Below are 26,216 nucleotides of genomic sequence, written 5' to 3'. Positions count from 1 at the left end.
AGAGCCACTTGGCTGTCTCGGGGCGTGACTGGACACAGGCGGGGCTGGGAGCTGCCCCGAGGGAAGACTTGCGATGTGGAAGTGTGCAGGCCTTAAGCCTGGAGATGGGAGCCGTGCCCGGGACCCCTGCCCCGGGGGTGCCCAGCTACGATCCCTTGGTTGGTTGAACCCAGGCCAGGGAGCTGGGTGGTACAAGCCTGAGGGTGCCAGGGGAGCAGCCCGGACCCCTGGTGAGTACAGGAGCAGCCTGAGAACCCCTTAGAGGCCCCACTGTGCACTCTTCCACCCCCTCCTAGAGCTGGGGACCACGCACGCACATGCATACAACAGGCTTACACTCACAGGTTGAAGCATTGGTTTTGCCTATGAAAATCAGCTCTATAAATTCACACTCGTTGGCTAGGGGCAAGGGATGTGGAGGGGCTGACAGGGACAGGGAGCTACAAGTAAAGGGGATGGTTTGGGCTCTTTTCTCGTTAGAAATATACAAGCAGAAATCTCACTCTTCTTAAGTTTGTATAAAATGTGCAAAATACAAGCCCCTTTGGCTCAGGGGCACTGTTGCTAGGAGTTGGAGCTTGCTCTACGCTGCGTTCTCACACGTGCACTCACTCCCAAGCGCACGCCATGGCTGTTGGTGGTGAGTGGTGCGGGAACTGGAAGGTTCTGTTGCTGGCTGGCATTCTAAGGTAGGCTAGGGAGGAGGGTCTAGTCCAGCTGAAATATTCACCTTTGTTCCTCTACCCCTGCTTTGCCCCACCCCTCCCTTCACCCCTACCATCCGCAAGTTGCTACTGCTGGTTTTGGGTAGGGGTGAGGGGCCACCCAAGGGAGTTGAAAGCAGAACCAAGGATGCAGATAGGGTGGCATGGCCAGGTGGGAAGACATGGGCCCTGTGGACCTGGAAGGAGGAGCAGGTGGAGTTGGAGAGCAGATGCATGGACCAGCTTGGCTAGGGCCCTGGAGCGGGGTGGGGGTGGGGGGGAGAGGCATCTATTTTTGGTGGGTTGTGGTATTTTTGGCATTTTATTAAAAATGGAAAGTTATTTTAGCACTCAACGGTGCTTCCCTCCCCCCAGGTAGACCCCAAAACTATGAGGGAAAGGCAAGCCCCTTGGAAGGGTGGGGTGGGGGCCGAAGCAGGGGCTGCTATGGCTACCAGAGGGTAGGCTGGTGATGTGAGCTGGGTGCGTGTCACATGACACTCTCCACCACGACGACCTTGCTGCTCTCAGACACCGGGGTCAGGGTGGTCAGGCCCCTGACGTCCGCATCCTGAGCTCTGTACTCCAAGTGATGGAGGCCCCAGACAGGCTGGGTCAGGTGCTGCCAGCGCTGCAAGAGGAGCCATCAGCTCAGGGGTGCAGCTTGGCCGCCGCTGCTGCCGCTCCCAGGCTCCACTCCCTGCACTGGGCTGGGATGCAGTTGCGCACCACACCAGAGGCAAGGTGGGCCTGGCTGCTGGCACCCCAATGGCTACACTGCTTTCTACCCACCCCAGGGTGTTCAGCCTGTGGAATGGGCAGGGGAGGGAGGGAGCTCACCTCAGCCATGGTTCCCTTGGCCCTGAGGAGGCAGCCCAGGAGGTGGAGGGGCACACAGAGCATGGACGAGAGTGCAAAGGCCCAGCCCATGGCCTCGCCCCACCACGGGTACACATAGGTGTTGTTGTAGACCAGTGGTTCATAGTACACGACATTGAAGATGAAGATGCCCTGCAGGTAGGAGGCTGCCAGTTAGCAGTGCCGCTGGGGCACGTCACCCAGCCCAGCACATTCTGGTCTTACCATGCAGACCAGCGGGGTGAAGAAGGACCAGCACCATTTCATCCAGGGGCAGGGGCGGTATCCAATCATACACGCAATGTCATCCATGAAGCGGTCGGCTCCTAGAGCAAGGCAAGAGGCCAGAAGCTGCAGCTCTACCTGTCCTGTCCCCACCCACTCCCTCCCTCAGCCCAGCTGGCAGATCTCAGCCCAGACCTACCGTACACCCAGGCCACCACTACACATTCCCAAAAAGCCTGCCAGAGCAAGGTGGTGCCGCTGGCCGAGTAGTAGTCAAACAGCTGGAAGACGTACATGCCACCCTGGAGGAAGGAACCAGATCAGGGCAGGTGGCAGATGCTGGCCGCAGGCTGTTGCCAGGCCCTCCTCTCACCCAGCCATTCCCTCAACTCACATCGGTCACCATGGAGAGGTCAATGACAAAGCACAGGGCACAGCAGAGGGCCACCGAGATCTCCCTTTGGAAACGGAAGTAGTAGGAGGCTGGGAGCAAGTCGAGCAGGCCGGTGACGAAGCCCTCCACACCTACAAACTGTGGCCACGGCAGCTCAGACCCAGCTCTGCCCCAGGCCACCGCCCACCCAGCCCAGCCCTGCCCTGCAGCAGCCACCTTCCTAGCCCCAGGCCGCCACCAACCTGGCTGTCCAGGCCAAGCAGTAGCAGCATGAAGAAGAACAGGGCTGCCCAGAGTGGGGCCACAGGCATCAGTGTAACGGCCCGAGGATAGGCGATGAAGGCCAGGCCAGGCCCTGTGAGGAGAGGCACAGGCTGGAGACCCCATACATGGCCACCCTCAGATTCCCCTCGGAGGTGTTGGAGCAACAGACCAGGACGCGGGCTGTGGTCTCCACACAGGTGTGTGCCTGTGAGAGCCAGCAGCCTCTGGCCCCAAGCGAGCAGATGAGTTCAGGTGGAATCTGTAGCTGTGTTCTGGGGCTGGGTGGGGCTGGGGGCTTCACCTGATTCTGCCACCTTGGATATGTGAACCCCCTGCTCTGCGGCCATGAAGCCCAAGATGGAGAAGACCACGAAGCCAGCGAAGAAGCTGGTCCCGCTGTTGATGAGGGCGAGGATGATGGCGTCCCTGAGGGTGGAAGGACAGAGTACCCTGGGTAGGCTGCCTGCCACTCAGGAGCGGGGGTGGGGGCTGTGGTGCCTACTTGTAGCAGTTGTTGTTGAAGCGGTTGTAGCTGCCCAGGGCGGTGAGGGCTCCCAGGCCAATGGCGTAGGAGAAGAAAATCTGGGTGCCAGCATCAATCCACACCTGCGGGGGCAGCCAGGACAGAGGTAGTGGGAGGGGCTTGGTCGCCCCGCCCATCCGTCCCTCAGCCCTGCTGCGGCTCGTGCGGTCGCCTCACCTGAGGGGACCCCAGCTTGGACCAGTCAGGCTTGAGATAGTAGACGATACCATCCAAGGCTCCAGGCAGCAGCACCCCGCGCACCAGCAGCACAACCAGGACCACGTAGGGGAATGTAGCAGTGAAGTACACGATCTAGGGGGCCAGGCTGCTCAGAAGGGCTCCCAGGCCCTGCTGCCGCCCCCACCCTATGGTCCCCAGCACCGCAGAGCACTTGCCAGAGGGGAGGGCAGGCGACAGCCCCTTGTTGTACCCCTTCGAGCCATGGCTGGAGTGCTGACAGCACTCTGGCAAGCAGAGCTCAGATGCAGAGGGAGGGGAAGGCAGGCCGGGCCCCTGTGCGCACGTGCAAGGACTGGCGGGGTAGCACGGCCACGGTGCAGGACAAGCCTGTGGGGGCCGCCTTTGGAGCACAGCCCTGTGGTGCCTAGGCAGGGAGTGGGGGATATCAGCTGGGGCAAGTGCGTGCCTCCTGTGCCCTGACCTCCAGGCCATCCTCTGTAGAGAGCAGGGCTCTTGGTTAGTACTTGCAGATTGTGACTGGGCCACACAGAAGGTGACAGAAAGATGGCAAAGGCCTCCGCCTCCTCACCCACTGTCCAGGCTGGGCAACCGAGACCATCAACACAAACTCAGGCCGTGAGTGAGGAATGGAGAGAAAAACAAGGGCAGGCGGGAGAGGGTAGGGAGAAAGTGGCCTGGATCCCAGGACCTCTCTCCTGCTCGGGCCATCACCCCTGGCTACAGCAGTGTCCCCAGCCCAGAGATGCATCCCTCCTGGAGCAGGGCCGCCCCTGCCCCACCCGAGCCCGGCAGTACCTTTCCCGTGGATTTGACCCCTTTCCAGACACAGAAGTAGACCAGCACCCAGCAGGCCAGCAGACAGAGGGTCACCTCCCAGTTGAGGGCCCCCGGCACCTCCAGGCCCCCAGACAGCCGCAAGACTTTGTTCCTAGGGAACCGGGCGTGGGGGGAGAGAGCACACGAGGGCTGAGTCTGCAGAGGGTCCAGGGACCGGGCTCCACCTCGAGCGGTCGTGGTTCCTCCCTCCCGCAGCCCTTCGTCCAGCTGGGCCGGGTCTTCAGGTTCTGCTGCCACCATGTGCACGGGAGCCCCCAGCTGGGCCTAGGAGGGGCGCGCTGCCAACCTGACCCTGCCCCCCCCGCCACCCTACTGAAGCACAGACACATGCAACCTTGTCAGGCAGGCATGTTAGAATCAAAGCGACAAACATTGCCAAAGCTAGAAAGGGCACCCCAGCCCCGGGCCCCGCTCGCTAAGGATAGGTAGGGGGTCTCCCAGTGAGTGGCCCTTATGTCCCTAGGGGCAGGCTAGGTATCAGGAAGGGACCAGCTTGGTCCAGAGGCGCTTGACTCACTCCCAGAACTCGATGACTGGGGAGCGGCGGTCAGCAAGCTGGTCACATGTGAGGTTGGCCATGCTGGCATTGGCACAGTCCTCATGGCGGAAGATCTCCACACAGTCGGGAGTGTTCCAGGCGTGGCCACACGTGGCCCAGGGTAGCGTGGTGGTGAAGGACTTCACCAGGTAATAGAAGCCCCAGGCCAGCACCATGATGTAGTAGGTGTTGCAGTAGAAGACGATCACCATGGAGGCGTAGCCCAGGCCTGGGGAGGAGCAGGTTGTCCCGTGCCGACTCCCCGGCTGCCTCCCTGCTGCTCCATCACCCCCTGCTGAGCCCCTGCACCAACGCCTCCTCTGTCCATCCTCCCAGGCCCGGGCAGGGGGTGTGTCAGTGCTGGTCGGCCTAACTGCCCATTCTGTCTTTCCCACCGTGTGCCCTGCCGTCTGCTTCTCCAGTTGATGCCCTGAGTTCCCACAGTGGGCTGCTTGCTTGGGCTAGCCTTTTAGTCACCTGTGGTGGTATGGGAGACGACCAGTCATGGCGCCAGGGGACAATGCTAGCAGGAGCTGCCTACCTGTGCACTTTGCCCAAGTTCACTCCATGGTCTGCACATCTCCCAAGCTTCCCTTCAAGACCCAGCCTGAGGGAGGAGGTGCAGCGGGGCGGGGGAGGGGGGCGAATAACACCTAGGCCCCTGGCCCGGCGCTCACCGGTAGGGCAAGAGTGCTGGAGCGGGTGCCAGCTGCAGTTGGCTCCCATGGCCATGGGAAAGGAGCGGGCGGACCCGGCCTGCAACAGCTCACCTTTGAACAGGGGACAGATGTTCCAGACATTGATGCTGCCAGCTTTCATAAACTGGCCTAGCGAGATCTCCAAGAAGAAAATGGGGATCCCTCCTACCAGGGCGATCAGCACATAGGGAATAAGGAAGACACCTAGGCAGGGTGAGAGGGAGGCATGGGGGGCCCTTAACCAGGAGACGGCTGCAAACCCACCCCAACTCCCGCTCACCACCAGAAACCACCAGAGGCCCAGGCTGAGCTCAGCTTTGGGTTCCACCCTGACCCCATAACTTCCCACTGGACGAATCAGTGCAGGCGGTGGCTGCTGACTCAGGACCAAGACCATTACAGCCCCATTCCCTAGGCTCTGTCTGTGTGTGGTGGTGGTGGGGTGGTCCCAACCTTTAGGGCTGCCATCAGCACTAGTGCCTAGAATGACCTGACAAGCCTTGGGGACACGCACACTCCTGCCTACCAGGCAGCACTGCAAGGAGTAGCAAGGCGTGCACGTGCTATGTGTGCCCAGCACCAAGGCCGGGGGGGGGGGGTTCTGGTGGAGGGCTGTGAAGGCAGAGTAGGGCCTCACCTGCCCTTATGAGGGAGTGTGGGTGGCAGTCCTGTGCAAGGACAGAGGGAAACGGGTGGGACAAGGGGGACCACAAGCTCCAGGGGGCCAGGCTGGAGCCCCCGTGTCCTCGGCTGGTACCCCTGTCCCCATCCCAGCTCTCTACACTGCTCCCTGGCTGGGCCGGCCTGGCCTCTGCTTCCAGCATCCTTCTGGTGTATGACCTTGGGGCAATGCCTCCCTACTGCTCTTCAGTGGCCCACCCATCGCCTGGGCACTCGGGCCTCCTGGTGCTGGCAGTGCTGCTGTGCCAGTCACAGGACACATGCGTGCCCATCACTGTTGCTAAGCTGGGCTTTGGCGGGCACGGGGCGAGCATGCACTGTGTCCAGCGGTGGCGCCAGACGGGCCAGGCCGCAGGCTTCCCAAGGCTGGCGTAGGCACCCAGTGTTCCAGGCCCAGGCCAGAGGGGAGGGGAGGGAAGGGAGGGAAGGGAAGGGAGGGGAGAGGAGGGGAGGGAAAAGCAAGGAAAGGAGGGAAGGGAAGGGAGGGGGGGAAGGCAGGGCAGGGCGTGGGGGAGGGATAGTGGCCCATTGTGTGTGTTCCTGTGCCACTTGTGGGCCTGCTGGGGTGGGGGTGGGGGCAGCCAGGACTTCTCATTGCTTGGAGCCCCCTCCGCAGAAGGCCCTCCTGGCTTTCCTCCCCATCTCTGTGGCCAATCATTCCCACTCTGGCCCTGCAGTTTGGGACCAGCAGCCCCTGGGTTCTGCAAGGGAGAGGTTCCTTGCCCCGCCCCCCCCCTCGCTGCCAGGCACATGACTGGTGAGGGGGGTGGAGGCAGCGGGACTGGGCCACCCAGTGGCCCCAGGCTGGCTAGGGGCTGGCCCCGGCTCTCAGCCCTAGGGGGACCTCCCCAGGGTCTGGACTTCGCCCCTCGGCTCTGGTGGGCCAGAGGCAAGCAAAGCAGTAAGGTGCCCCTGGGTAGGACGGGACTGACCCCTGGGGTGGGGGCGCTCACCTCCGCCATTCTTGTAGCACAGGTAGGGGAAGCGCCACACGTTTCCCAAGCCCACGGCGAAGCCCACGCACGACATGATAAAGTCCATCTGGCGCGTCCAGGTCTCCCGTGGTGGTACGGTCAGACAGCCTCCGGGCGCCCCCAGGCCCGCGGGGCCGTCGCCCTTGGCCGGGGCCCCGTCGGGCCCAGACGCGATGAGGGGGCCCTTCTTCTCGTCACCGGACACGCTGTAGATGCCGTTCTCGGCGCTCTTCTTCGCCATGGCCCCGGCGGGCCGTACGGCCGGGCCGGGGGTCGCGGCGCCTCGGTGGGAGCAGGCGGGCGGGCAGGGGTCGCCGGCGTCACCCAGTGGGGGAGGAGGGCCCCGAAGGCTCGGGCCCGCCCGGGCCGGGGGACGGGGCGACGGACGAGCGGGTGGGCGGGCGGGGTGCGGGACGGCGGGGGGCTGCGCAGTCAGAAGCAGTCCACGAAGCACTTGAAAGTGAGTCTGAAGAATCTCATGTGTGTCGGGGGCCCGGGGGCGCGCGGGCGGCGGCGGGGCCCGGCCGAGCGGCGGCGGCGGCTCCCGAGGCTCTTGCCCGCGGCTCGGGCGGCGGCGGCGGTTCTCCGGGTCCGAGGCTCACCCTAGAGGGGCGCGGGTGGCATCAGGCGCCCAGTGTCTGCAAATGGGGATCGGAGCAGGGCTCCGTAGCCCGCACCCCCTCCCTCCTCGGCCCGCGTCCCCGGCAGTTACCCTGTTCGCCGGCGGCTTCAGCGGCGGCGACGGCGGCGGCCCGGGCGCGCCTCGCCCCCTCCTTCCCGGCGGCGGCGGCTCCAGCCGCTCTCGGGGCCGCGGCGGGCTCAGCGACTCGCCACCGCACTCCGACCGGCCCTCTCTTCCCCGGCCGGATCGGCAGCTGCTTAAAAAGCGACTCCGGGGGTGATGTCACTGTCGCCCCACCCCCACGACCGTGCAGTTCCCCTCCCCCTCTCCCATCCCTCCCGCCCGCCCTCCCCGTCACTCCGCCCACCTCCTCCCGCCCTTCTCCCAAGGAGGAGACGCCGCTCCAGCAGGGAGTGGGATGGTTGCTACCTGGGGCGCTGGCCAGCAACCCACCCCTACTCCACGCCAGCACCTCGCCACAGCTTCACCTGGTTCCGCCGAGCCCGCTCTCCCTTCCTGGCTCCTCCCTGGCCGTTTTCCAGCCAACCAGCGCGCCCCCCTTCCCTTCTCTTCCCCTCTTCCTTCAGGCTGGATCTGTCCAGCCTGTCCCATCTCCGACCCTTGTGAGAGCTGCAGCTCCAGGCTGGCCAAAGGTTGGGTACCAAAAAGGCAGCGGGCTTTCCGGCCTCCCCAAGGGCCGGGCGGCTGATTCGCCTGGAGAGCAAAGGTTGGGAGGGGGGTACCACCTGCCGCTGTGCTGTGGCATTCTGCCCCAGGCCTCCTGGCACGAAGCCCTTCCTAAGAGGCACAGTGGTGAAACGCAGGAGGTCAGGGTCAAAGGGAGATTCTAGACGCACCTGTGCCTGATGTAGGGGCCAGTAGGGGCTTTGCACTCTGCCGGAGGCCCTGGGGAGGAGTAGGATAAGGCTGCCCCCTGGTGCCTGGAAGGTGCACAGACCCTCCCCCGGAGGTCCACAGGCCAGGTCCCCTCTCCAGGCGCTTGTGTTGCTGGAGCGTGACCTCAAGGCCTCCCCAGTCAGGGCAAGGCGGCTGTGCTGCCCGTCCAGCACCAGCTACGTGGCTCATTTGAAATTTTCCCTGAAAGAGGCTAGCCTGGAAGTAGGGTAGTAAAGGAAGGGGTCATTATCCTGGCTGGAGGGCAGCAGGGGTAAAGTGTACCCTCACCCCCACCCCCCACCCCCCACCCCAGGGCCACGCTCCTGGATCTAATTGCAGACACGACCGTCCCCATACGGATCATCCCGTTAAGCTAAGCCCACAGCTATCCGGCCAGCTTTAGGAAGAAAAGCAGTTCCGGCCCAAGCCAGATTGAACCTGCTAGGTGAGGGAGGGGCAGCATCTCTGCCTCACTAAGGGTGTGTGTGTGTGTGTGTGTGTGTGTGTGTGTGTGTGTGTGTGTGGTGTGCAGGTGGGACACACAAGTCATCTCTGCTCACACTGATCAGAGTGGGAGTTGGTGAGCCTGCAGGTGGCACAGTCATACTGTGTATCCCAAGATCTCCAACTTGGGTCTTCTCTGCCCCAGCCTGGGGCTGAAGGTGGCCAAGGTGCTCCAGAACAGCCAGGCCCACCTAGACAAGAGGACAGAGCAGGCAGTGTCCTGGCCTGACTCACTCGCTGACAACCCCCTGGCACTGGAGAGAAGAGACGAGGCGATCGGGTGAAGTACACCCAAGACCTCATTCTGGCAGAGGGCTGAGGGCAGCTGATGCCCACAGAGTGAGGCAGGGTGGGGGAAGGAAGAAGGGAGGTGGGGGAGACGCAGCAGCTGGCAATGACCCGGGGAAGGCTGCTTGGAGAATCAAGGGAAGTGGGGACGTGACTGGGTGCAGGTGACTCAAGACTGTAAGAGCTGCCTTTGGAGAGGGGTGTGGGCTGCAGATAGGCCGGGCTGGAGAAGCACGTGGGAGAGACAGTACCAACAGCTCGGGGAAGTGGCTATTGCTGTGGGGAGTGCCGGGTGAACAGTCTGACTGGGAGCCAAGGGTGGGGCCCTCCTCCACCCTGGGACGGTGACTGGGTGGGGAAGCAGGTTCCAAGGCCAGTGGCAGGAACAGCAGGGAGCTGCCAGCTGGAGTGGGGTGGAGGGGGGCGGACTCTGTGGGAGCAGGGGCGGCTGCCAAAGAGGGGGAAGTGGCAGGACTGGCAGGGAAGGGTGCGGTGGTTGCTGAGCGGCCCTGCTGGGGCCTGCTGCGGGGCCATTGCCACCTGTGTCAGCAGCCTGCAGACCCTGGGGCTCCCCAGCTGGAGGGGGCCAGGTGGGGCAACCCTCCTCTCCTGTACTGACTCAGCAGGGCCACATCTGCTCTGCGCCTGGCCTGGCAAGCTCACCATCTCCCGCTTCCTCGCTTCCTCGCTTGCTGGGCTGGTTCTTTGGCCCCTCACTGCCAATTCCTGGAGGCGGTGCTATGGTGAGCCCCTGCATAGCCACAGGTAGCCCTCGATGCACAAGTCAGGGCTTTTGTGCTTGAGCTTCCCCGGCCCACCCCTGTGCTACGGTCCCCAGCTGCTTGTGGGAGATGCGGGAACCCTCGCACAAGCTGCAGCAGGGCCTTCAGCCTTGGAAAAACATCCCCAAGTTTGCAGCTACAGTGCCTGCCCTGGGGGCAACACCGCCTGTAAGACAGGTCCAGCCAACTTCTGCTGGTCCTGCCAGACCCCTGAGCCCACGTGGCTGTTCAACTGCTGTAGGAGCGGGTGGGGGCTCCCCGCTACTCATCTGGGCCCACCTGGAGCTTCTCTTTTGGACCCCAGGGTCACATGATAGGGATGAGGACAGCAAGCACTGACTGTGGCACACATGTTTGGGGGGTAGGGGTGGGAAGTGTGGGAATGGATCCTGTGTGTGGCTGTGGCTTGGGGTGGGCCTGCAGGAGGGTCTGGGTAGCTGGAGGTAGGGTGTGGGTGCCTGGTCTGGGCATAGTGAGCTTTGCAGTGGCAGTGAGCTGGGGACAGGACAGTGACCCTGGGGGTGGGTCATACAAGGGACCTGCAGCTCAGCTCTTGCAGTTGCTCACACTGGGTCACTCAGACCCTCTGAATTGCTTTTGTGCATTTTATGCAGACTAATCTTCTGTGTTAGAGGCATCACTGGGGCCAGGAGCCAAAGTTGCCCTGCCACCTGCCTGCCCCCTCTGTCCATTGCTTCCCTCTGTCCCTGACGTAGTGCGCAGCTCATAGCTCCTGGTGCTGCTCTGCACGGATGTCCTGACAGCTGGGGAGCCGACTGGCTCTCCTGCTTGGCCGGCCTGCTTGGGCCTGTTGCTTCCCTCGTGATCACGCCGGGTTGCCCGGAGGAGCAGCCGGGAGGCAAAGTGCCGTCGTCATCACACCCTATCGTTAGGCTGTGCCTGCCACACGGCTTATCACGCCGCTGCTGACCTTGGCCACCTGGCCCAGGCAGGCTGTGTCGTGTCTGTCCTTCACATTGTGTTCTGCGAGGCAGGAACTGGCGATGCGCAGCCCTCTGCTTTGGGCGGTTGGCTGTGGGAAACAGCTCCAGGAACTGTGGGGTTTTGTTCCTTGGCCCACTTTGATGGATGAGTCTGTCCTTTATTTGCAACACTGTACACTCCCACAGAGGGATTTGCAACTTCTCATAGCCCCATGTCACTGCACTTTGTGATCAGATCCGCCATCTGCAAGCATCGGGAGCTGTCGGTTAGCGCTTGTGTCCCTAGGACATACTCCTGTGTGTATGTGTGCATGTGCCTGCTTCCCGTCTGCGCCTGCGCTGGCGTTAGCCGTGGCTTCACGGAGCCGTACAGTCTCAGCTTGCTCAATGCCATTGAAATGCTGCAGTCCGCTGAGCTGAGAGAGCTCGGAGACACATCCACAGGGCCCTGAGGAGGCACAGGCTGTGTTAACCAGGTGTGTCCAGGTGTCGGCAGCGGCTGCACGCAGTGTAGCCTGAGGGCAGACAGGCCGCCTTCCGGCTCGCATCTCCAATCTCCCACTGGGAAGGAGATGGCTGTCTTGCATTTGGAGGATGAAGGGAGGTGCTTGTAGAATTGTGTGCTTTTTAAAACATTATTTATTTATTTATTTGAAAGGCAGAATTGAGAGAGAGAGAGAAAGAGAAACTTGCATGTGCTGGTTCACTTCCTAAACGGCTTCAACAGAAGGAAACTGGAGCAGCCGGGACTCGAACACTGTTCATATTGAATACTGGTGCAACAAGCAGTGACTTAAGCTGCAGTGCCGCAACACTGGTCCCCAGGGAAATGGCTTTTGTGCCTGTGCCCTGGCTGGCTTTGGGCTCACTCCAGGTAAGATGACTGGGAGGCAGAATAGCACACCCACAGAGCTATGAAGGTGAGTGTATTCCAGAGGGGAAAAAAGGCTTTCATGTATGTGGTTCAGTTAAGATCTCAAGAGGACATCCTGCTGGATTAGGGCCTTAAATCCCATGACAAGTGTCCTTAGGAGAAGACACGGAGGAGAAGTCCCCATGGCGACAGAGGCAGAAACAGCTGAAGAGGCAAGGTGGCTTTAAGCCACCACATCTGTTGTAGTTTGGGTAGTTTGTGACAGCAGCCCTCAGGAAACTGAAGTCAAATACAAATGCAAACTCCATGGCCTTTGCGCATGCACGCTTCGTGCTGCCTCGTGGGGAGGGCACATTCTTAGCGCCTATTAAGGTATGCAGGTGTCCGATTCCAGCCACCGCGTACACGCTGTGAGCTGTCCCCAGGCCTGCCCAGGCTCCAGGGACTGTTCCCTTCATAGTGAGTACACTGCGAGGGGAGGTCTGGAGAACAGGGCGGCCCGGGCCCCACCCGCCGCCATCATTGCTTGGTGGATGGGATTGGGGGCGACCTTGGGCCTGCGGCTTAAAACTTCCAGGTGTCCCTGTCGGCTACTGGTGGGTGCCAGGCCAGGATGTCTTCATGCTCAGAGCCCCGATTCCAGTCACCGCAAGCTGTCCTTGGGCGGTCAGTGTGCCATTTGGCGCCAGGCTCCGCCTGCTGGCTGCCTAGCTCTGGGGTATTGGGGCTTTGAATTGCTGCTTAGGTAGCTCCATGTTGAGCCCACTGTGCTTCTGTTTTTCTCAAATCAATCCTGAAGACTCCCAATGACAGAGTAACTTTTCCTTTGAAGGTAAGGGAGGGTACTGAGACCTGGCATTTACAGGACAGGGACCAGATGATCTTTATGGAGAAGAATGATACACTGGCCTCCTTTGAGTCCTGTGTAGAACTTGTAATCACTGAACAATGCTGACGAGCGGACACCAGTCCATGCAGAAGCTAAGGCTCGAAGCTTGTCTAGCAGGGTCATATCCTGTTACCTGACATGATAATGGATCAGGAGACAGGTCACATCAGGCAGGGACATGACGTTAACTAGCACGCTAGAGAACCATATCCAGGGGAAGATTCTGTGGGGGATGTATGGGCAAAACCCTGTGGAAATTCTAGCCCCACAGGTTAGTTCAAGAGATACAGTGGTGATGGACTAAGCTAGGTGGGACCAAGGAGCCTGCCATCACTCACAGGTAATCCACAATAGTCTGGACTGGTCAAGGCAGCAGCACCTGAATGTGCATCCTGAATAGGGTGTGGAGTGGGCTGGGCTGCAATGTTCATGACCAGCTCATATAAGGCTAAATGGAAGGCCAGACTACGCTGGACACTGGCCTAAAACCCAATGGCATGTATGAGAACTGGGTCTGGGAGGGGATCAAGTGGAAGAACTTGGGAAACTCCCCTGGTGAGTCATAACTCCAGCTGCTGAACATGTGGTCCAGACCTGGGGGCAGACAAGCTGGACAAAGTAGCCCCAATGGCTGGCCAATGTGTGAAATGGTAATGGAACAGGGTGTATCGGGCAGCACTGAGCAAACCTTAGCTCACAAGTGAAACTAGAAATCAGGATGGAGCACAGGTCATGCCGAGTTAGGCTCTTACACCTACTGGTCTGCGTGAGCCAGGGACGCTAAGCCACAGTGTCTAAGGCAGGGGTTGGGATGGGTGTGGGGCTGTGCCAAGCTGAGTCAGAGCCACCACTGGCATGCATGTAATCTATGGGTTGGAACAGGCCCGGTTGGGGAGCTAAGGGGATGCCCTAGCTGGGTTGAGATTCCCACCAAGGAGCATGGGGCTGGAATGGAGGCTGCGTTCTGATTAGGATATGGTTGTAGTCTCACTTAGCACAAATGTGGACGGGGACTGGATGCACCAAGCTGGGCCAGACCTCAACACCATCTGGTGTCCTGAGGACCAGGGTAGATGTGGGACAGATTAGGCTAGGTCTCAACCCCTACTGAGCCATGTGTGAGCTGTGTGTGGGTATAGATGAGCCATAGCTGGGTTGAAACATCCAACAGCAAGAACCAGATTGGGTTGAAGGCCAGTCAGGAAAAGCCACTGTTCCTGCTAGGACAGGAAGTGAACTGAGTAGTGCTGACTCATGGACCCACTGGTATGCCCGAAATCTGGCACTGGGAAAGGTTCTGATGGAGGAGCCTGGGCAACTCTTCTGGCAGGACACAGACCTGGCAGGTGAGTGCAAAAAGCATGATAGGAAACAGCCCAGAACAGGCCATGGGAAGTTTCCCACTGGCATACATTTAGCATGGGTCGGGGGCAGACCAGGCTGAATCAGTTCACATCATCCACTGGTGAATCCAAGCACCGGAACAGAGTGTGGGTCGAGCCAGGTTCGGTCGCAATTAAAAAAAAAAAACAAAAAAACCAAAAGAAAACAATGCACATTATGGAATGCCAAGGTGAGGTTGCCTGTACCGGATGTGACCACAGTGCCCAATCAGCACACGTGAGAAACAGGGTTGGAGTGGGCAGAGTAGGGGTTCCCTTGCTGGACAGCTACTCCCACTGGAGAGTGTGAGCTGGGATGGGGGCAGACCAGACTAGGCAGGGCTACAATACCAGTGGGCCGCATGTGGACTAGATCAGGGAAAAGCCAGCTTGGGCTGACTGTTCCTACTGGTGCAAGCAAAATTTAGAGTGGATGAGGGATGGTTGGGCTTAGTTGTAGCATCAGCTGGCAGGGGCTGGCACTGGGGGCTATATCTGTCAAGTTTAATTCCAGAACCACCTGGAGAGTGCATAATCCGGGAGTGGGAGTGGCCTAGAAGGGAAATAGTGGGCTCCTCCCTCTTGGGTTCCCACTCCCACGGAAGGGCAGGAAAACTAGGACAGGGGCTGGGGTGGCTAGACAGAAAGGCAACCAACAGCATGTGTGTGGGCTGGACAGTTGAGCTGGTTTGATGGAACAAGGTCTTAATACCCATTGACATGTATGAGAGCCAAATGGGATGTGGACAGACTAGACTAGTCTGTCGCAAATACTGGCAAGCATGGGAACCAGGGCAGGGGGCAGGCCTGGTGGGGGCTATTGTGGGTCGCCCCAACTAGGCTGCAGCTCCCACTGGTTTATGTGAGGGCTGAGTGTGTGTTGGGCAGAATCAGGCTGGACTGCAGCACCCATTGATTCCAGTGGAAGACAGGGATGGAAGCAGAACCAACCTGGCAATTGCAACCACCAGCTGATTACAGCGGTGGACTATACCAGGCCCTGTACTTGCTAGTACATATAAGAATCTGGTCTGGGAACACCTCAGACGAATTTTCTTTGGTAATCTCCTCAATCAAACTGCCAGACTCAGAACCCATGATCTGCCATGAAGTGCAAGTGCCAGAGCCGAGCCTCCTCAGCGGCTCAGATGGAGCAGTAGAGAGCATAACCAGGTGCACATGGAGGATACAGCAGTCCATCGGAACCTGCAGAGGACACCTGGCACCACAACAGAGGACAGAACAAATCAACCAACTATCCCAGCCATATGTTGGCAGTGAAAAACTGGGCAAACGGAGACTCCAAGATGCACTATGTCAAATCAGTGGATTCTGCAGTGACTTCATTGTGCTCGGAGTGGCGAGACTGGCAGCCGTTTATAACTGTTGAACTCTCAAAACCACTTGAGCAAGACCCTCAGAGCATGCCCCACATCGGGGACCTGGGGTGGGTGGGAGACTGGGTGGGGCTTCTCCCCCTGTTTCCCCTTTTACCTCAGATACATGAAGGAAACAATGTGGAAACAATAGTCTTACCTATTTCCTGTAGCCCTTGAACCTTTTTTTACCCTAATTAAGTATGTAAAGATTGTCAAAAATATAATAAAAAAATTGAAAACAACCCATAATGGCTCTATCAAAAAAACAAAACAAAACAAAACAAAAAAACGGTATGCAGGTTCACCAAGACTCCGTGCCTTCCTTCCTCTCTCCCTTTGTAGAAAGATTGATTTTATATTGATTTGCTATGCAGATTTACAGACAGAGAAAGAGGGAGGGAGGGAAAGAGGCAGAGACATGGTCTGTCCTCTGGTTCACTCCCCAAGTGGCTGTAATGGTTGGAGCTGAGCTGATGTGAAGCCAGGAGCCAGGAGCATCTTCCGGGTCTCCCACATGGGTGCAGGGTCCCAAGGCTTTGGGCCGCCCTCCACTGCTTTCCCAGGCCACAGGCAGGGAGCTGGGTGGGAAGTGGGGCTGCTAGGACATGAACTAGTGCACTCTAGGAGATGGCAGTGTTGTAGGTGATGGTTTTCCCGCTGCTCCACAGTAGCAGTATGTGGGATGGTTAATCTGCAGCGCCTGCGTTGGAGTTCAGGGCTTATGCGATGTTCCTTCTGCTTGCACTGCAGCAGGTAGCCGTGGTTTTCAAAGGACCTTCCATTAGCCCATCTGCCTGTGACGCCTTGTGGAGGTAGTTGCATGTGTTTGGCAAACAACTGGCTTCTTTTGTCACATTCTCCATTCTATCCTGGGAAGTCCCAACCTCCATACCCTTTTGTCAATTGCCCTGACTTAGAGTGCGCAGGGCGCTCGCGGCAGCTTGAGTGTGCAGGTGTGTTTGTTTGCTGGCTCTGCCACTGACCTGCTGATACACATCCTGCTTGTTCACAGCTCTTGCTGATGGTGAAGAAAAGTGCTTGAAGTGACCCTGCCCTGCTCTCTGTGTGTGCACCTACGTCAACATGTGTGTTGGGTAAACACCCAGGACTCCCCCGTGGGGCCCTGCACTAGCAGCATGCTTAGCTTCTTTGCCAGCTGCCAGCACAAGTGACTGCACTGTTGTTCACAGCCAGCAGCAGCCGCAGACAGCGCTGGGGCCTCACGGCCTTCCCAGCAGTAGGTGCTGTCAGGGAGCTGGGTTTGGGCCATGCTCCTAAGTGTGCCACGGTATCTCCCATCTGGCTTTAATTTATAATCCCCTAATGACTAATGTTTTTTAAATTGAGTTGTTTGTTCTCTCCGTGTGGCACTTTCAGAGCGCCTTGCATGTTTCGAATCCCACACCTTCATCCAGCGATGTGTTTTCCACACAGTTCTCTCACCCTGACCCCGGGGTTGGATCTTTCTGTTCATAGGGTAGCTCACAGTGCATTTGACACATCATGTTCCTCTGAAACACCAATGTGTGTGTGCATGGAGAGCATTGCTCTTTTTGCCCATGCCTGTAGACCGGGGCCCTACTGAGGGCTCCCTGGGTGGTGCTGCAGACACTGAGCTGAGTAACCGCCCCCCGTGGGTACAAATACAGGATTCCTCCGAAAGGGACCCCGCTTCCCCCAGCTCTGTCCCTGGTGCTTTCCTTCTTAGAGGGAAGGCCCTTTCCACCGCGGAGTAGCTGGGATGGGGGCTGCATTCTGTGGGCTGGGGACCCAGGATCCATCTTTGGGAAACACCTCATGACCCGGGCAATGCTGTGGAGGCTTCAGAGGCCTGAAGTACCACGATCTCAAACGGAAAATGAGGGTGAGGCAGAGGGCGCTGATGGGTGCAGACAAGTGGCAGCGTTGACAGAAGGACATGGTATCACATCAGATGACCTGGATGGCTGGCCCGTGTGCTCACCCTGTGGAAGTGGAGGTAGGCAGGCGCATGTGTCGGTGAGCAGGCTGCAGGACTCTGGCCCAGACCGGCCTCCAAGGGGACTGAAGCTTCTGGGAACCCGGCGTGAATGACATAGGAAGAAGGCTCCACGGCTGGCTCGACTCCCACGCACTCAGCTGCCTGGCAGGACGGGAACGCGCGCGGATTGGGCCGGACCCGCCGGGTGCTGGCGGGGCGCGGGGGAGGGGGGGCTCAGCGGCTGCTCCTGGGGCCGGGAACGTGCGTGCCTGGGAGAGGCTCAGAGAGCTCGGCCCGCACCTGCCACAGCCCCTCGAGCATACTTATGCCCTAAGCGCCCCATTATCCCCACACAGCTTGGGACATGAGCAGCCCAGGCTGCTGAGTTCTACTCAGAAGCACAGGGGCCTAGGAGGCCGCGTGGGCGATCATAGTGGTGGCAGGTAGCTGAGTGAGGAGGTCACAAGCGCATGTTGGGTGGGTTGGTGGTCTGGGTGACGATTGCCTGTGGGGGCGGTGGGCAGGGGTGGGCCTAGAAGGATCAGGGTGATGGCTCCTGGGGCCTTCCGGAAAACAGCTGGTTGTGGTGGCTTGGATGTGCAGAGGCAGCGAAGGGGAGAAGAATGGGGGGCAGCTGGGTACCTGGCACCGTGGACGAGGGAGGCGGGAGGGGGGACCCCTGCCAGGGTCCCTTCCAGCTCTCCCTGTTGTGGACATAAGCAGCATCTATGAGCTCCGGGACAAGCTCGGATGGTGAGTGCGTGCGCACGTGAGGAGCCGGAGGCGGGCTGGGGGCAGGCAGGGAGGGAGCCCCTCGCCTCTCCCCATCTTTGCTCTGGTTTTCACTCTTCGCCCTCCTCGCCTTCCTGGCTGTGCGTGCGTGCACTTGCCTGCATGCGTGTGGCAGGGGCGCCTTCCGCGAGGTGGTGCTGGCCCAGGAGTGGGGCTCTGAGAGGCAAGGAAACCTTGGTGGAGAATGAAATCGCTGTGCTCTGCAGGTGCGAGCCTGGGCCACGCAGGCACCCCACGGGGATGGCAGGAGCCTGGAAGCTGGTCCGTTTGCTTTAGTCTCCTGGGGGGAGGGCATCTGGTTGACTGTCCTCTGCTCTCTAGCTCAACAGCCCCTGTGAACCAGCAGCCCGGGGCCCGAGAGAACGGCCTGGGCTGTGGGCTGCAGCAGGTGCGTGTGGGACAGTGGATGGGGCCAGTGGCCTAAGGGCCTGCGCATTAGGACTTGTGGTTGCTTTGACAGGGTCAACCACCCCAACATCATGGCTCTAGAGCCCTTCCCATTCTACCTGGCCATGGAGCTGTGAGGATGGCTGCTGGGGATGGGCAGGGACAGGGACCGGGCAGAGGCTGTACCCCTGCTTTGTGTGCCACCCGATGGACCACATCATGGAACGAGGCTCATACGCAGAGCAGGACACCAGCCACTTGGTGGCTCAGGTCCTTGGAGCCATCTCCTACCCGCACAGCCTGGGCATCGTGCACCGTGACCTCAAGGTGCTTGCAATGGGTCCCCAACTGTGGTCCTGCCACCTGTTGCTGTGTCTTTGCTGGGTGCCCAGGGAAAGGACCTGCCCCAGCATTTCTCTTCCCCAGGGGTTTGGGAACCTCAAAGCTACAGGACTAATCTGACCCTTACCTTGCCCCCCCACCCCCTGGTCTGTGGCAGCCTGAAAACCTGCTCTATGCCACGCCCTTTGAGGACCCCAAGATCATAGTCTCTGACTTTGGCCTCTCCAAAATCCAGGCTGGCAACATGCCTGCGGGACTCCAGGATATGCGGGTAAGTGAAGGAGTCACGTGGGTGTGTGTGGGGAACCTGTGAATTGTATCACATGTTTGCGCACAAGCACAAACGTGTGTCTCTGGCCCTCAGCCCCTCTGGAAGGCCGCGGACATGTGGGCCCTCAGTGTTATCTCCTATATCTTGTTTTTTTTTTAAAGATTTATTTATTTTTATTACAAAGTCGGATATACAGAGAGGAGGAGAGACAGAGAGGAAGATCTTCCATCCGATGATTCACTCCCCAACGGCCGGTGCTGTGCTGGTCTGAAGCCAGGAGCCTCTTCCGGGTCTCCCACGCGGGTGCAGGGCCCCAAGGCTTTGGGCCGTCCACCACTGCTTTCCCAGGCCACAGGCAGGGAGCTGGATGGGAAGTGGGGCTGCCGGGATTAGAACCAGAACCCATATGGGATCCCAGCGTGTTCAAGGCGAGGACTTTAGGCGCTAGGCCATGGCACCGGGCCCATATCTTGTGAGTCACCTGCCAGCCTGCCCCTGCGTGGGGGTGGGGGGTTGGCCAGCTGGGTGACCCCTCTGTGGTACTACGCTGTGCGGCTACCTGTCCTTCTGCGACAACATTTCCGGATCTGGTAAGCTGAAGGCTGCCGCTGTGTGCTGTTGCTGTGGGCACAGGGCTGTAGCACGCTGACCTGACTCCCCACTCATCCCTGCCCACAGCCAAACACTTCATCCGGCACCTGCTGCAGCGGGACCCACCGGTGAGGCTCGCCTGCCGACAGGTCTTGCGGTACTTTGGTGAGTGTGGCACCTGGCCAGCTGTCGCAGGGTGCTGGGGGCCACATCACCTGGGTCCCTCCCCAGGATCTCCGGGGATGCAGCCTTTGACCGGAACATCTTGGGCTCAATTAGTGAACACATCCAGAAGAACTTCGCCCGGGCTCATTGGAAGGTGCGTGTGAGACAGGCCCCCATCCAAGACACACCCCCTAGCCAAAACCTGAACCCTCTCTCTTCCCTCAGCGAGCGTTCAATGTGCTAGATCCAGAAGCTGGGCCAGAGCACGAGGGTGAGAAAGCCTTGCAGCATGCTATGGCTTGCCACAGCCACCCTGGCTTCCTGAGCGGCCACTGCCCCGGGTGCTGATGGTCAGGTGTGTATGGATGCGAACCAGCTCCAGGCTTACCTAATGGAGCAGGATTCTGGAAGTCTTCCTCTGTGCTGGCAGCCTCTGTGAAAGCCAAGGCTGTGTGGGGGGGGGCACAGGACTGGCCCTTTCACCACCCTCCCCGCCCCCCGCCCCCCGCCGTTTCTTTCCCAGGCAGATGCTGAAGGCCGACTACCAGCTGTGCCCTCTGGCTCCCTGCCCTTGGGTCCTTTTCTGTTCCCTTTCCCAGCCCGGAGCTCTGGGGCAGGCCTCTGCAGACCACTTGGAGAGTCATCGGGAGCTGCTAGATGCTGGGATGGGAGCCCGGGAGTGGAGGAGGTGCTGGACGGCTGTTCTGTGCTTTCTTGTGCTCCTCTAGACTCCTCTGATGTCTGAGGAAATAAGTAGTGGCAGAGCAATGGACCAGATACGCTGCGGATGGCACAGTGGGGAGGGCTGGGGTTACTTGGCAGAAAGAGCTAGTTCCCTGCCAGTGGGGCCCTGGCACCAGGTGTTGCCCATGCCATTGGGTCCTCCACTCCTGATAGTCCAAGCACCTCATGTTGGTGCTCTCCAAGTGTAAGGCAACAGGCAACCGGGCCTGCGGCTCTGCCACCCTGGAGGTGTGACTGCAGTCAGCAGGAGCGGGCACTGCTGCAGGCCCCTTCCATGGAAATGCCTTCTGTCCTCCCTCGCTTCTTGTCCTTCCTTTTTTTTCTTCCTCATGGTCAGACTAAACATTTCCAGGGGTATCTTATCAGGCAGAAAAGTCAGCAACTCCCCCCCACCCCCGGCCAGTGTGCAGTTGGTTCCTGGCCCCAGCTTCTCTGTGGCCCGTCAAAGGAGCACCAAGAGGCCACATTTTTTTTTAATTTTTATTATTTTTTCATTGGAAAGGCGGATATACAGAGAGGAGAGACAGAGAGGAAGATCTTCCGTCCGATGATTCACTCCCCAAGTGAGCGCAACGGCCGATACTATGCCGATCCGAAGCCAGGAGCCTCTTCCGGGTCTCCCACGCGGGTGCAGGTTCCCAAGGCTTTGGGCCGTCCTCCACTGCTTTCCCAGGCCACAGGCAGGGAGCTGGAAGGGAAGCGGGGCTGCCGGGATTAGAACCGGCACCCATATGGGATCCCGGGCGTTCAAGGCGAGGACCTTTAACCACTTGCGCCACCGCGCCGGGCCCAAGAGGCCACATTTTACTCTGCACGCCCCCAGATGAGCTGGTCTCTCCTCTCTCCTCCTCCGGCAGCCAGACCCCAACAGCCCAATAGGGGACAATGATGGAGAATACTCCTTTCCTTGTTGAACTTGGAAGCCCAGAGCAAGGCCTGCCTGGGTGTTGAGGCTACGGACTGATGGAGAGCAGCAGTGGTGCCTTCCTCCTGACCTGCAGCCACCTGATTTATTTGGGGCCTTGTCGCCTCCTTCCTCCCTGCCAGGAAGTCGTTGCCAGCATTTGGCCTGCTCTACTGTCCATCCTCTGAGTCATTCACACGGGATGCCCATGGCACCTGCTTGTTCTGCTTTTCCTTATTCCGCGTGGACTGAGCCTCCAAGGCTGTCTCGTGACGAGAATGCTCTGGGCCTATGCAGAGGGCGCCCTCTACTGGAGTCATGGTTATACTAAGACTCGCTGTGGTGAAGGAGAGTGCTAGCTGCTGAGATACCTCAACTGGCACGCTGGACCCAGCCTTCAAGAAAGAATCGGCGCCCAGAGATTACCACGCTTCCTGCCCAAGCCCATGGATAGATCATTTCTGCCCAGTTGCGACCTCCCTCTTTAGGACTCCTCTCGTCCCCGCCCCACGCCACCAAGCTCTGACAGATGGTATATACCTTCATTTTGTCAGCAGGGGGAGCCATAATCACATTCGCGAGTGCCTAAACTGTGACTGGTTCCTTCAGCTCTCAGGGCAATTTCTGAAAATAGGACCTCCTATTCCCTACCCTGAAATGACTGCCCTGCAGGAGGGTGCACCCCAGCAAGAGGATGCACTCCGCGACCTGCTGCAGGCGGTACCTTTTTTTGCCACTCTTCTGCCTTCCCATGGTGGTGGGGTAGTGTGTGGGCACAAAGCTCTGGGTCCTCCCATGTTGGGCAGGCAAGTGCTAGGCAGTACCAAGGTGTGAAAAGAGCTGGTGACTGAAGGAGCTGGGCAGCCTCTGATGGGGAGCAACTTACTAGTATCTTCCCCACTTGATGTTCTGAGGTGACCAACATACTGACATGCAACTAATAGCTCAGGCTACGTGCTTGTGACAGTGCGAGGACTGACGGGGCTGGTTGTGGTATCACAGCTGGATTCTTCCCTCTTTCACTCTGATTGCCACCTGCCCGCTGCCGTGTCCCACTGCGCAGCACCACTTCCGCCTCAGGGAGGCACAGCTGCCTGTGCACGCTTCTTGCGCAGACATTGATGCGGCTTCACGCGATTGCATTTTGGGCTTTGAGCTTTGCCAGAGCTTGTGGCCTTTTCCAGTCCCTCTGGGTACATATGAAAACTGCCCACTTGTGGTCTCCCTGCTTTACCTACTGCCCTCTAGAAAGGCTCAACTACGTACTTTTCATTGTGGGCTATGTTGTTAGGTACAAACGAATTTACAGTTGTTATATATTTCAGGCAAGTGGAACATTTGACTGGCATGTGCTGGTACTGGTAATGCTTTGGCCTTGCAATCTACTTTGTCTGCTGTCTTTTTTTTTTTTTAAGATTTATTTTTATTTGAAAGGCAGATTTTTACAGAGACAAAAGGGGACACAAAGATATTTTCCATCTGTCGGCTTACTCTCAACATGGCTGCAGTGGCCGGAGCTGAGCTGGTCTGTAGGTAGGAGCCAGGAGCTTCCTCTGGGTCTTCAAAGTGGATGAGAGGACCCAAGGACTTAAGCCATCCTCCAACGCTCTCCAAGTGCATTAACAGGGAGCAGCCTGATAGCAGTTATGGCCCGTGTGGGATGCTGGTATCACAGGAGTGACTTACCTCACTTCTTAACACACCTACCACACACTTAGTCAGATATTAACAGTGACTAGAATCTACATTTTGACGTTTATTTATTTCCATTTGAGATCTATCTATCTATCTATTGGAAAGGCAGATATATAGACAAAGAGACAAAGATCTTCTATCTGCTGATTCACTCCCCAAGTGGCCTCAGTGGCTGGAGATGAGCTGATCCAAAGCCAGGAGCCAGGAGCTTATTCCAGGTCTCCCGTGCAGGTGCAGGGTCCCAAGGCTTTGGGCCGCCCTCCACTGCTTTCCCAGGCCACAGGCAGGGAGCTGAGGTGATCCCAGACCTGATTCTTGTGTGTGCTTGCCAGTACAGGGTCTGACACAGTCCGTCGCCACAATCAGCTTATGCACATGCTGGTCATTGCAATTGTTGGGTCAGTTCTGTTTCCAGCCCTGTCTTGCACATGAACTGATGGGTGTTGCAGTCCAGCCCGATCTTGCCCAATTTATACTCGGGCCCCACTCAAACCAGTGGGAGCTGCAGTCTAGCTGGGGCGACTTCCCATAACCCCACCAGTTCTGCCCCCTACCCTGGTTCCCATACTTTCCAGTATGTACCACAGACTTGTTCAGTCTGTCCCACATCCCATTTAGCTCTCATACATGTCAATGGGCATTGAAGCCTGGTTCAACCCAACCAACCCTACTATCCAGCCCACACGCATACTGTTGGTTGCCTTTCTGTCTAGCCACCCCTGTCCCTGTCCTGGTTTTCGTCTTCAGTGGGAGTGGGAACCCAAGAGGGAGGAGTCCACTATCTCCCTCCCAGGCCATTCCAACTCCCGGATTATGTACTCTCCAGGTTGTTCTGGAGTTTAATTTGACAGATTAAGCCCCCAGTGCCAGCCTCTGTCAGCTGATGCTGCGGCAAAGCCCAACCAACCCTCTCCCACTCTAATTTTTGCTTGTACCAGTTGGAATAGTCAGCCCAACCTGGTCCTTCGCTGATCTAGGTCACCTGAGGTCCACAGGTGTTGTAGCCCTGCCTGGTCTGGTCTGCCCCCATCCCAGCTCATGTTCTCCAGTGGGATGGTTGTCCAGCAGGGGAGCCCACATTCCCCCTGCTGGCTTTGCCCCCTCCCTCCCTGGTTCTCACATTTGTTGATTGGGTACTGCAACCACATCTGGTATGGCTCACCTCACCATGGCATTCCATAATGTGCACTGATTTGTGTTGCCTGACCCACACTATGCTGGATCTCAGATTCACCCGTGGTTGATGTGAACAGGTTCAGCCTGGTCTGCCCCCTATCTATGCCATATGTATGCTGGTGGGTGTCTTCCTCTGGCCTGGTCTGGGTTGCTCCATATTGTGCTTTTGCGCTTACCTGTAGAGACTGTGTCCCGATAGAGAAGTTTCCCAGGCTCCTCTATCAGAACCTCTCCCTATGCCAGATCTTCTGCATATTGGTGGTTCCATGGGCCAGCCCTCATTCCTGGCCTTCCATTCATTCCTGTTTTTGGTGTTGGCTGTTTTAGCCGAGCCAAGGCTTGTCCATACCCAGACACTGTTCACACATGGCTCAGTAGGGGCAGAGACCCAGCCTAGTACATCCTGCATCTACCCAGGTTCTCCAGAGCACCAGATGGTGCTGGCATCTAACCCGGCTCGGTGCGCCCAGCTCCAGTTCACACTTGAGCCAAGGGAGATTGCAACCATATCCAGATCAGAACACAGCCCTCACTCCAGCCCCTGCCCCCTCCTGTGGAAACCTCAACCCAGCATACTCTCACAGCTCCCCAACCGAGCCTATTCTTAGCCCTAGATTACATGCGTGCCAGTGGTTATTCTGACCCAATTGGCTAAGACCCCCACCTGTGCCAACCTTTGCCTTCAATGCTGATGCTGAGGCCTAGTATCCCTGCCTCATTCAGCCCAGTCAGTGTAAAAGCCTAGTTCAGCATGACCATCCTGATTTCTTTTTCCTTGTGAGTTGAGGTTTGCTTGGCCCTGCTCGGTCCGCCCCCTTCCAGTTGCAGCTCAGCCCACCCCACATCCCGTTTTAGGATGCACTTTCAGGTGCTGCTGCCTTGACCTGCCCAGACTGCTATCACTTCCTTTACCTGTAAGTGATGGCAGGTTCCATGGTCACACCTAGCTCAGCCCATCACCACCCCAGCTCATGAGCTAACCAGAGGGACTTGTATTTCCACAGGGCTGGGCCCACACTTCCCCCACAGAATCTACTCCCGGACCTGATTCTCTCAGGTGCTGGTTAGTGTCTTGGCCGTGCCAAGTGTGACCCATCCACTGTTCCACCACCCAGTCAAGAAATGGTACCTAGCCCTGCCAGACAGGCCCCCATCCATAGCTTTGGTGTGGACTGGTGTGTGGCAGTCAGTGATGCTCTATGCTAACAGCCCATCTCAGGACTCCCATGCAGGCTGGTGAATCAGTCTGGCCCAAATAGATCTTATGGACGCTCCTCTCCAAGCCACCAGGTCTCAGTCCCCACGCTTGCCAGAAAGTTCTGTGACCCCGTTGGTGGGAATCACCTAGAATTCATCTCTCACCTACAGTACCACTGGCCTTATCCACTAACACTGTGCTTAGCCCTAGGCAGCAATTGCATATCCTAAAATCCCCAGAGTTTGCTGCTGGGTTGCCAGCAGGCAGAGGCTGGCACCATTTGATGCACTGGCCACCCAAAGCCAAGGACTTGGTCACTGCCTTTCGGCAGTGGCTTTGGCCTGAGTCCCCAGCGTTGAATTCGGCCTGGCAGGGGCAACCCACAGCTGCCACACTGCAGGGAGCTGCTTTTACCCCAACCCCATGTCCCCAACCCCTCCCAAACTCATCCTGTGGCAAGATGTTAGCTGCAGGGCGGATCTAGGATCTTAATCCAGTTCCCAAGTTTCCCTCATGGTGTGCTTACCCTGAGG

The 26,216-nt window shown here is 58.5% G+C and overlaps 2 protein-coding genes across 4 annotated transcripts; one reads left to right on the top strand and one right to left on the bottom strand.

Moving 5' to 3' along the window:
* Positions 1-1,013: 1,013 nt before the first annotated feature.
* SLC6A8 (solute carrier family 6 member 8) lies at positions 1,014-7,783 on the bottom strand. 3 transcript variants are annotated; one of them, XM_040974690.1, is made up of 13 exons: positions 6,877-7,783; positions 5,315-5,446; positions 4,524-4,773; positions 3,965-4,097; positions 3,146-3,280; positions 2,948-3,051; positions 2,747-2,871; positions 2,424-2,536; positions 2,182-2,319; positions 1,987-2,089; positions 1,788-1,888; positions 1,545-1,715; positions 1,014-1,335 (listed from the first exon to the last, which is right to left on the bottom strand). In XM_040974690.1, exons 1-13 carry the CDS (start codon positions 7,136-7,138, stop codon positions 1,195-1,197), a joined length of 1,908 nt encoding a protein of 635 aa, XP_040830624.1. In that variant the 5' UTR covers positions 7,139-7,783; the 3' UTR covers positions 1,014-1,194. The 3 variants fall into 3 exon arrangements, with proteins under 3 accessions (XP_040830624.1, XP_040830625.1, XP_040830626.1); XM_040974691.1 differs by having other exon boundaries at positions 2,191-2,319; XM_040974692.1 differs by having other exon boundaries at positions 2,747-2,841; positions 6,877-7,216.
* PNCK (pregnancy up-regulated nonubiquitous CaM kinase) lies at positions 7,137-20,056 on the top strand. Its single transcript, XM_040974680.1, is given in 11 exon segments — positions 7,137-7,290; positions 7,606-7,795; positions 18,022-18,171; positions 18,326-18,364; positions 18,366-18,416; positions 18,671-18,730; positions 18,777-18,924; positions 19,097-19,184; positions 19,187-19,210; positions 19,889-19,929; positions 20,033-20,056. Coding segments are annotated over 11 exon segments (969 nt in total).
* Positions 20,057-26,216: the final 6,160 nt, after the last annotated feature.

Source organism: Ochotona curzoniae, unplaced genomic scaffold, assembly GCF_017591425.1.
Source record: "Ochotona curzoniae isolate NIBS_2020 unplaced genomic scaffold, NIBS_Ocur_1.0 contig_2469, whole genome shotgun sequence".
NCBI lineage: Eukaryota > Metazoa > Chordata > Mammalia > Lagomorpha > Ochotonidae > Ochotona > Ochotona curzoniae.
The sequence above is the reverse complement of the archived record's forward strand: the minus strand, read 5'-3'. Positions and strand labels throughout refer to the sequence as shown.

Coding starts and splice junctions, on each gene's coding strand:
- SLC6A8 (XM_040974690.1), bottom strand. CDS start 7,138: ATGGCGAAGAAGAGCGCCGAGAACGGCATCTACAGCGTGTCCGGTGAC. Junction 3,281..3,964: donor GGGTCAAATCCACGGGAAAG/GTACTGCCGGGC, acceptor CTGGCCCCCTAG/ATCGTGTACTTCACTGCTAC. Junction 1,336..1,544: donor CCAAGGGAACCATGGCTGAG/GTGAGCTCCCTC, acceptor CTCCTCTTGCAG/CGCTGGCAGCACCTGACCCA.